Raw genomic sequence first — 11135 nt, forward strand, 5'->3', positions numbered from 1 at the left:
TGACCCTTATTTATAATACCCCCATCCCGGTCTACGTAGGGCACACTGGTCTGTGGGTCTGGTATTATCAAATAAGATCTCATTTTAATCTAGCTATTACTATGTTCTTTTTCCAGTTAAGAAACCAGAGGCTCAGAGAGATTAACATGCTCAAGGTGATGAAGCTAGTTATCACCAAGTCTATTTCTAGATCTCGCCTGGCTGCCCAGCACAGCTACTCTGCTGCATTTGCACCTTGAGCTATAGGACTATCAAGATCAAGCTTAGAACATCAGTGACCTTCATTCAGAAGGATGGTTGCTAGGGAACATTGCCCACTGCCCTGTTCTGACCTTTCCCCAAATGAGTGTGGACTCTAGAGGGACCCAGTTTGGATGAGACAGGAACATGAGTGATATAAACAGGGCTTGGAAATGTCTGTTGCTTTTATTGAACTAGAACGGGACAGCAGGTCACACATGAAGGGAGAAGGTCCGAGTTTGTGGTTTGTGAGAGGAGACTGATGTGAAGAACTGGCAGTGCTCTGTGGAAAGGTCACAACTCTGAAAGCAGAGAAAATAAAGAGGCAGGAGAATGATTTGACTCCTGGCACGATTTCTGGGGCTGCCAGGAAGAAGTCTGTCAATGGATAAAGCAGGAGAGGATTGGAATTGGAGAAGGTGGGGAAGTTGGGGGTGATGGTGGGGCTTCACTCAAACAGATAGACAATGCTGGGTACAATCTACAAGGGAGAAAATTCCCTGCCTTGAGGTTAAGGAGAAAAAGCACAATTGCAAATTCTTATAAAGCACCCACTCTGTGCCAGGCACTGTTTTAAGTATTAATTTGTAAAGAGAGAACATTTCAAACTTAGGACCCAAGAGTAGACCAGACAAAACAGTGAAGACCAAGGAATGTAGGTTCGTGGCTACAGATACGAAGAAAATCCCTCCGAAGAAGCGGTGGTGAGACGTGCTGAGCTGTGTAGAGCAGAGACTGTATGCCTGGGACTTGGGCACCTGTGTGGGTTACTTTAGCCTGGCGAGAGCCAGCGGTGCATCTTCTCCCAACTCTGTTTAGGCATCACATTGGAACTTGGAATGGACCAGGGTGGGAGCGTTTATACTGGAAATCAGCCAATGCTACAAACCAGGTTCTCCTCTTCCCTTGTCCCCTAGGGCCAGTTTGCCAGCACGGCAACCTAGAACCATGGTGTACATGTGGGTACTGCCTAGCCTGGTTAGTGAGTCCATTCAGTAAGCACTGATCTAGTACATCAGCTAGGCGGCTGACTCTAAGGCAGTGGTTCTCAACCTTCCTAAGGCCGTGACCCTTTAATACAGTTCATGTTGTGGTGACCCCCAACCATAACATTATTTTCGTTGCTACTTCATAACTGTAATTTTGCTACTGTTATGAATCGTCATGTAAATATCTGATATGCAGGATGTATTTTCATTGTTACAAATTGGACATAATTAAAGCATAGTGATGAATCACAAAAACAATATGTAATTATATATGTGTTTTCCGATGGTCTTAGGCGACCCCTGTGAAAGGGTTGTTCGACCCCCAAAGGGGTCGCGACCCAGGGGTTGAGAACCGCTGCTCTAAGGTATTAGGTAATGCGCTTGGGATAAATGAATGAAAGATGCAGACACAGACCTTGCTCTTGCGGAGTTAACAATCTAGTGCAGTGATGGCGAGCCTTTTGACCTCGGCGTGTCAGCATTTTGAAAAACCCTAACTTAACTCTGGTGCCGTGTCACATATAGAAATTTTTTGATATTTGCAACCATAGTAAAACAAAGATTAATATTTTTTGATATTTACTTTATATATTTAAATGCCATTTAACAAAGAAAAATCAACCAAAAAAATGAGTTCGCGTGTCAACCAAAAAAAAGAGGTTCGCCATCACTGATCTAGTGGGAAAAACAGAAATGATGTTAACACCGTCAATTCCATTGTGAGTAATACCACAAAGGAAAAATACAGTTGACTCTTAAACCACATGAGTTTGAAATGTGCGGGCCCCATTATACATGGATTTTTCCCAATAAATATATGGCCCTCTGTATCCACAGGTTTCTTATCCGAGATTCAACCAACTGCGGATCAAATAAACAGCATTGTTACATGACCGACCTGTGTTCTCCAACTGTGGATCAAATATACTGCTTTTCTCTCCGCAGTTGGTTGAATCTGTGGATGCAAAGGGCCCACTGTCGTTAAGTTTTGGGGGAGTCAAAGTTATAGTTGGTTTTTTTACTGCCTCGGGGTCAGCACCCCTAGACCCCAGTGTTGTTCAAGGGTCAGCTGTATAGGGTGCAGCAGCCACTCACCCTGTCTGTCTGACCTGCAGCTCAGTTCTCGAGCATTTTTAACAGAGAAGCAAAGCATAACTGCCTGCTATTCTCTCGGTGCTCACAGCTCCACGCAGCATTTCCCATCAATAATAGGCCACTTTTTCAGCGCCAGGCCGGCCACTTTGTGGGTTCTCAGAGAGGTTTTCAGCCTTAGGGGTGAGAACCACAGCGCCTCCTGAGCAGTCTCAGCAAAGCCAGCCTCCTCCTCCACTGCACCTGGCCAGGCCAGCTCCCTGCCTCTCTTCTGCTCCCCAGGACATCATCGTTTCCATGGGAACCAACTCACTTCAAAGGGAAAGGAAGGAGACTGGAGGGGAGGAGGGAGTGTGGAAGCTGAATTAACCTCCCCTTTTGGCCCTTCTCTGTGCTGCTGGCAACCTCACTGCCAGGTCCCAGGCAACACCCGTCCGTCTGTCCGCCAGCACAGGCATGGGGCCACGGCTCAAGCTACACTTTAACTTCTTGGGGGAAAATCTTGGAGTTTCGGTGGGGGCTGAGGAAGGAGAGAACTGAGTGGGTCCAAGCCTGCGGTCCCCACTGGACGGGGCCTCCTTCTCAGACGCCCTCTCAGTGTTGTTCCCGGGCCACAAACGCAATTACCCACGATGCGCAGCCAATCACCAGGTCTGCTCAGATTAGACTGCGGTCATTAATCTGAGCGGGACTCCTGGCTGCCTGGCTGATTAGCCCAGATGATGCTCTGGTCTGATCCAATTAAAGCAGACCGGGCCTCCCCACTACACACACACACACACACACACACACACACACACACAGCCCATATCAGAGGGAACCAGTACACTTCATGAACACATCCTCATACACAAACACAACCTTCCAAACCTTAGGGGACTGGCAGGCTCGCGCCCTCCCTGCCTCACAGGTGCGCCTCCCTTTGTCCCACTGCCCCTCTGTGGCCCTGCAGGGGCCGGGGACTTCTCTACTCTTTCTTCACCTGTGGTTTTGAGAGGGGCTGTGGTGGGGGCTCCCAAAAGTCAGTGTGGGCACTAATCTCAGTCAAAAGGGTCTCATTACATTTATTGACATGAAATGCCAACTCCCCGAAGTGCTTCAGAGCAGCCGGACTGCCACAGGCAGGCAAATCTAATTAAAATCACTGAGTTCCCTCCCAGTCATGCAGGAGGGCTGTAGAGAGGGCAGCTGGTACTAATGGGAGAGGTGTGGTGTGAGAGACAACCTGGGGCAGGCAGGAAGGGCTGCAGAGGGGAGAAGCTGGGGGTGTTGATGACATGAGATGCAGGGTCACCATGTTTGCTGGGCAGTTGGGGGGCCACCTGCAGAGATAACCTGGGCAAACACCAAGGGGTGTGGGGTGGTCAGCTTGAGGGAGAGGTGAACATTGGGTGTGAAGGTGAACAGGAAGGAGTGACATCCTGATGGTCAGTTCCCACAAGGGGGGGTGGCTGTTTCCCCTGCAGCCTGGCCTGGGGGTGGGGGTGAAGGGCAAGGGGAAGGAACCTGGGGTTCTGGGAAGGGCTATGGAGCCCATGGAGCAGTTGGTAGCCAGGGGACCGCTATGGTTTGAGCCAGATGTGGTGCCAGGTACTCACATGGCTGTCTCGTGAACCCTTATAACTGCTGATGAAGCCCTGCCGAGAAACTAAAGCTCAGAGGCAAGTGCACCCCCTAATCTGGGGACCCCTCTAGACTTGAATCTGACCTGAGTACAGGGCCCAGCCCCAGGGCTCTGGGAAGGTGCCCAGGACCAGTCTTGAGTGGGCATGTGCATCACCTGGGGTCTTGTTAAAGTGCAGATCGTGCATCCCGAGGTCTGGGGGAGCTGAGATTCTGCATTTCTAATCAGCTCCCAGGTGCCACCACGCTGCTTGCTGTGCCCGTCCTTGGAGCAGCAGTAATCCGTGCAGCATTGTGGCTGTACACCCCCGCCACCCCCCACGTCATCGGGCCACCAGGCAGTTCCAGAGGCCATGATACTCTCCTCTCCCTTCTCACACCCCGCAGGGCACCAGCCACCATACAGTTAATTTACGGGTGGCAATGAAGCCGCATCTCCATGCCCAGCTCTGGTTCCTGGCATTCCCAGAACACATCAGGTCTACCCTGCCTGCAGGTCCTACTCTACTCGCTGCTCCTCCCGTGAGCTCTCTTACTGGCCTTTAAGATCAAACTCATACATTCTCTCTGTGAAGCCTCTACTGTTAAAGCTCTGACCACTGTGTTGGTTTCTTTTGGGGGGAGACAGAGACCAGCCCATGCACTTATCTTTTTAGGGGTTTCCTCTTTCCCCAAGAGTCCAGCACATATAATAGCAGGGATTCAATAAGAGTGTGATGGGAAGGAGGGCAGGGATGACAGGAGTGCCGACTCCCATGATGGGGGAGGCTGGCTGGTCCCCTAGAGTCTAATAGGGACTGTGGCCAGATCCTGGTGTTCTTTGGGGTCCAAGGTGGAGTTTCCTGCCTGCAGGCAGCCGGGCCGGGCCTTGCATTGCGGTGGGCGGGCAGGCCCTGTGATGTATCTTTCCTCAGGCCTGGCAAGCTCCCCTGTACCAGGATCTATGGATCAGAGCCCACTGTTCTGGACTCCCCACTGTTAGCATTAGAGGCCGTCAACTCATCTGAGTAACTAAAAATAATGCCAATGATAATGATAATAACAGCAATAATCACCACCATTACCATAAAGGCACTGTCATCTGGGGGGTGGGGAGTGAGGAAGAGGGAATCAATCTTCTTCCTCTCCACCCTGGGTGGCCCATCGCACATGTTACTGACATTAGCACCTGCTGCAGTGTGTGCCCAGCCAGAGGTAAGCCGAGCTCACTGATGCACCTGAATGCCTACACTCACACAGCGAACGTGAGCCAGGGTCCAGCCTCAGAACTGAGTGTGGCCCAGGCATCTTCTCTTAGTGGATGAATGAGAGTTCAGTCCCTGCGGGAGTCTCATTCAGTCCCGCTCTCAGATGATGCCAGCTTCTTCCCAGCCACAGACGTAAACAGTAACTTCCCTGAGCTCCTCCGCCCTCTGGACCATTCTGGGCTCACCCTGGTGCATGGGCTGGTGTAGAGCAAGATGGAATGAGTTCCTGCTCTCCGCCCCCACCTGGGGGAGGTGCCAGGACCTACACAGCTGCACACACACACCTGTTGCTAAAAACCCAAGATGACCATGAATCAAAATGTGGTTCCAGGAACAGCTGCATTGGAGTCACCAGGCATGCTTTCACAAGTTCATGTTGCTATAGCCTGACCTATGGACTCAGCATGTCTGAGCATGGAGCCCACAACATGCATTTAACAAGCTCTCCAATGACTATCAGGCACACTAAAGCTCGCATCATACCAGGTGCTAGATGGTGTGATAGATGCACAGAGCTCTTGCTGGAGTAAAGGCAACAGTGAGACGAGGCAGACAGCAGTCCCCAGGCAGCTGCCTGGTTGCTGAGTGGAAGGTTTCTGGCTCATTCGGGCTCATCTCCCCAACTGGGATGAAGAAGGGCTCCCTCTGGAAGATACTGCCCAGGCCCTCTTATCCCTCACTAGACAATTCCAGGGTGCTAGCGCCAACCCCAGTGGCCAGCTGAGGGATCTCCGGATTGATCTGAGAGAGAAGGCTGAGAAGGAAGCAGTTGCTGGTCATTGTCTTTGACGAGCCCACCCACTGGCTTGCAGTCTCATTTCTCACAGCTCGGGCCTGAGGCTGGCTGGGGCTTCTCAGTACAGCTGAGGTGTCTCCTACCTGTACACAGCTCGCTTGTCAGCCTCCAGCTGGGCCTGGGGGTCAATGGGGGCACTGGGCACAGGAGTGCTGGCAGCAGCAGTGGGTGCGGAGATATGGACAGCCTGGGCCTTAGAGGGTGTCTGGGCAGTTGCCGTCATCTGCAGAGAGAAGAAAGAGGAGGTGGCGGTTAGTGTGGCCAGGACACCTGGCTGGAATGGCTAGGGCTGCCTTGCCTGTGGTGTGTGTGTGGATAACAGAGTGTGTGGAAGGGAACTGTGCATGTATAATGCGTGTCCATTTGTATATGTGCTATAGTCGGGAGAAAGCAGGTCTTTCTTCAAATGAGAATGTTCCAGAGAACAATACAGGGACATTCAAAACCAGGTGGTGCACAGCACACTTTAAAAGAGATGATTGTTGCCTGGCCAGTGTGGCTCCTGACCTATGAACCAGGAGGTCACGGTTTGATTCCCAGTCAGGGCACATGCCTGGGCTGCGGGCTCGATCCCCAGTTGGGAGTGTGTAGGAGATGGCTGATCTATGATTCTCTCTCATCATTGACATTTCTATCTCTCTCTCCCTCTCCCTTAAAAAAAATTTTTAAAGAAAGAGATCATTCTTAATGCAAACTAAGGTGGTGACCTCTGTCTAGAAGCAGAAAAAAAAAAATGATGAGCCCTTTAAATTGTGCCGATGAGTCATCTGGGATGTACTGGACAGTGTTAAGTTTGATAACTTGAAGAGGAGGAAAAAATACCAGTAGCTGAGCTGTTCTCATTTGGGGAGGTCTATTCCATGTAACACAAGCCAGAGGTAACTGTTTTAATGGTTTTGATTGAAAACTGAATGGTCCCCAGATTTGGTTGACCTGGGCACTTGAAGATAAGCGGGTTTTAGCAACACTGCACAGGCTTCTGTTCTTAACCCTCACAAATATTTAGTTAGAGCAGTTGTTTTCATCCTGTTAGGGCAGTGGTTCTCAACCTTCTGGCCCTTTAAATACAGTTCCTCATGTTGTGACCCAACCATAAAATTATTTTTGTTGCTACTTCGTAACTGTAATGTTGCTACTGTTATGAATCATAATGTAAATATCTGATATGCAGGATGGTCTTAGGTGACCCCTGTGAAAGGGTCGTTCGACCGCCAAAGGGGTCGCGACCCACAGGTTGAGAACCGCTGCTCTAGGGCCTTAATGTATTTTTTTTATAATCAGAGAAACTCCTTTTAATATTATATATTGAATTTCCTGTATAAGATTTCATTTGAAGAAATGATTAAATGGCTTTAAAACTGCTGATAACCATCACTACAGAAGATAATGCTTTTATGTTATATTTCCTTTAGTCAGAGGGATCCCTCAAATGTCGTGAATGGTGACATGTCTCGCCTGTCTGTCGCACCGAGACAGCGCTGCCCCGGTGCCGTTGGGCTCATAGACTTGTCTGCCTCCTGCACTAAAGCTTCGCCCACACCCTCACCCCCAGCACCCATCCCCGACACAGAGTAGACGCTTAGTGTTTGTAGAGAAAATAAATGAGAGGGTAAATGAATGAATCCACCTCAAAAGCAGCAGGTATTTTATAGCTTAAAAGTTTATCATATGCTCTAGGTCCCCGCTTTCTGGAAGAAAAAGTATTGTACTTCCACAAACACAGCACAGTATTGCTGGTGTCGATATCCCCAAGACATCTGCTATCTCGTTCTCTCCATTTAAGTCTCTGCTCAGATATCAAGTCTTCAGAGTAAAGAGTCCCTTCGCCCCTTGCAACGCCCTTCCTCTGTCTTATTTCATAGCCTTTATCATGACATGCACTACATGTCTAGTTGCTTAGTTCAATCTCTCCTGCCCTCAACTAAAATTCAAGCTCAAAAGGACTGGACTAACAGTTATATTCCTATGGCTCCGAATTGCCTGACACTAGTAGAGACTCAATAAATACTTGTTGAACCAATAAACTGAATGAATGAATGAATGAATGAATGAAGGATGGGTAGTGAATGAGATTGAGACTATAAAAGGACTGTATCTGCTTTACTATACTGTGTCCCCATCATTTTTTGTTAGGATGAAATAGCTTTGCTATTGTTGCCCAAGCTGGGGAAACTTTCCCAAACTCAGTGCACAAGAGGCTAGACAGCCATCAGGGTACCTGGAGCCCTACTGACTTGTTATTAGCTTTTGGCCTTGGACAAATCCCTTAATTCTCCCACCCTCCTATTATCTTATCAGTCAGCACATTGGTGCCCTTTTAGGATTTGTGAGTATTAAAGAGATGCGATAAGGAAGAAAGTAGAAATAAATGTTCCAATATTTAAAAGAGAAAGAAGGTGGAATCAGAAATACTAAATATTGCTAATGTCCACAGTAACCTGGGCCAGTTTCTTGCATTCACAAATGCAACGGATTATTTCTCCAAATGCTACTCCGTTCCCTGCCGTGTACTGGGCACTGAGCTGGGCACTAGGGTCACAGGGCCGAGTGCCTGCTATAATGAGGCTCAGCTTCTGGATTTAACACGCCTTCTAAGCTGGCAGATGGGGCAGATGTGGTAGACATGGACGGTGTAAGTGACCTCAGCCTGGTACCTCCCCGATATCCTTGTGGGAAACATGGAGAGACGTGCTGGGTGGACAGTTGTGTGAATTAGTCAGCTTCCCCCAAAGGACAACAACTGCAGGGTAGGTGTCAGGTTGAGGAAGGCTTCCAGGAGAGGGAATATGCTTTCTGCCTGGCCCTCCTCTTCAGTACTCTCTCCCTGACTTAGAGGATGTCTCTCGAAATGCTTAACAAACATGGGTGACAGGAAACTGATCCAAAAGATCTTTATAGATGTTGGCAACACTCTGAGTCTAACAAGATTCATTTTCATCTAATAAGTCGGCACTTAACACATTTAGCACTTCGGCCCCCCAAAAAAAATCAATAATTTAAGTGCCGAAGAGGGGAGACACAGTTCAGCGGCAGTTTTTGTTGACGGCAGGCTCATTATGTCCGAAGTGTAATATGTCTGTCGAACAAACAAACGCGAAAACTAGCCTCAGCTAACGCTGCACTCAGAGGCCCAGTCCGCACAAAACCTCCAGTGCCACCCATGGTGCTGGGACGGGGGCAGGAGGTACGTTTAGAGGAGTGTCGACCGGGGAAGGGACCCTGCACTGCGCCGTATGAGGACTATGGGAAGGAATCTGAAATGTTAAGAGGGGGACGATGGAGAGACCTGAAAGGCCCTCTGGTAGTCTGAAAGAAAGATTCAATTCTGTCCTGTATGCCCCGAAGGATCAAATTACAAACAGGGCATCAGATCTCTCTAACGTGGGGACAGATCTGGGCTCACCCCAGGTAAGTTCCCACCGCCTAGCTCTCCAAGGCAGAATAGGCTGTCTCCAGGGGGGTGAGTTTCCACTACTACAAGGCCATGCAGAAATGGCTGATCAGCTGAGCCCCCGTGTGGGTCAGGAAGCTTTCTAGGTGGGTGGTGGGTTAGGTGGCATCTGAAGTCCTTTCCAACACCGGCAGGCTCAGACGGGAGCATGCTTTAATGACCACTATTCCCCGCAGAGAGTTGGGGTGGGGCGCGGATCCGATGATGCATCGTGGGAAAAAGGGCTCTGGGAGCTCTGAAGTGCTCCAAGGGTGGAGGGTGGTGCTGTTATTGACCACGAGATTGCCAGGATGTGCTTCTTTCCTACAGCGAGGCGTGGCTGTGTCTGCACAGCCCATTCAGGGGTGAAATACAGGCCAGGCTGGTGCCCCGCTCTGCCCACTCAGGGAGAATTTCCTCGTGCACTTGAAGGTGAGCGAGGAGACAGGGCTGAGGGGCTCCCCCTCCTCTCGTCTCCCCTTTCCAGGCAGGGCTTTGGGGAAGGTTGGGGAGGCCTTTCCGGTTATAGAGGAGAGCTCAGAATAAAGTGTAATCAGAGGTGGCCACACTCTAGGACCCCAAGAGGCCCGGCTGAGAGGCTATTGCTGGGGCTCAGAAGTGGGAGGGGTAAGAGGGCAGAACTAGTCTCGGGAGGATGGTGACTCATTTATTTAGCTCCTGGGGGCCAATTCAGCAAACTCTGTATTTTCTCCAGGTCTGGAGAGTGTGTTCATCTCCAAATACTAGTAGATTTCCTTTTCTAGCCAGACACACCCTTGCTCAGGAACTGGGGCTCAAAGGGAAAGGCCCAGCAGCTGTCCCTAAGGTCTGGGGCGGGGGGTATGGTGACTTACGGTGAATTTGGGGGTGGTTACCTGGAAGTACAGCCTGAAGAGCAGGAACGGGGAGAGACTGGATGGACTAGGACAGAGTGTGACTGCTAAATGACTGCTTGGAGCTCCCTGGTTCTGGCCTATGAAAGCCAACTTAAAAAAAAATTTTTAAAATTGATTTCAGAGAGGAAGGGAGAGGGAGAGAAACACAAATGATGAAAGAGAATCATCGATCGAACCAGGACCTCCTGGTTTATAAGCTCATGCTCGGCCGCTGAGCCACATCAGCTGGGCATGAAAGCAACATAAATCTTCAGTAGTTTTGCAAGATGTTAATGTTACATTGGAGCTTGAAATTGTCTGTGGTGGGAGCATGTATACCATAGAAATAGCAAATGCTGCAAACCCAAGCCTCTTCACCACCCACAGCTCTGCGTATAGGCAGGCAAAACCCGGGGGCTGGCAGTCTAGTCTGACCAGGAAGTGAGCAGATGCTCCAGGGTGAGGGGAGGCTGGGAAGCAGCACACCTGCCTGCCGGCCTCAGGTGCTCTTATTGGCACTGGAATGCCCAACTGATGCTTTCTTTTCTGTTAAGCATCATCCTTGTGCAATTGTAGGGGGAGTGGGCACCTTGTGTTCTAACGAGCCAATAAAACATTTCTGCAAGCTTTAGTGCTTAACAATAATCTGTGCAATAGGTTAGTGTGATCCCCATTCTACTAATATGTATGAGAAAACAGAAGCCCACAGGAGAGGTGAAGAAACTTCTAGAGATCACAGTTTTTGCAAACGTTGGGGGCAAGAGTCAAGGGCTTTCTGATTAAAGCACACCATGTGAATTATTGTATGTAATTACTTTTCTTAGAAGAGGAGAATGGGAAGAT

At 49.5% G+C, this 11135-nt stretch overlaps 1 protein-coding gene across 3 annotated transcripts in view; it reads right to left on the minus strand.

Moving 5' to 3' along the window:
* Positions 1-11135, minus strand: part of PKNOX2 (PBX/knotted 1 homeobox 2) — a 295550-nt gene that overhangs the window by 59728 nt on the left and 224687 nt on the right. For all 3 annotated transcript variants that reach the window (XM_006775070.2, XM_006775069.2, XM_015571360.1), the window contains one exon: positions 6071-6210. In XM_006775070.2, the coding sequence (XP_006775133.1) occupies positions 6071-6210 (140 nt within the window). The remainder of the gene's footprint in view (positions 1-6070; positions 6211-11135) is intronic.

Source organism: Myotis davidii, unplaced genomic scaffold (genome assembly GCF_000327345.1).
Source record: "Myotis davidii unplaced genomic scaffold, ASM32734v1 scaffold148, whole genome shotgun sequence".
NCBI classification, from domain to species: Eukaryota; Metazoa; Chordata; class Mammalia; order Chiroptera; family Vespertilionidae; genus Myotis; species Myotis davidii.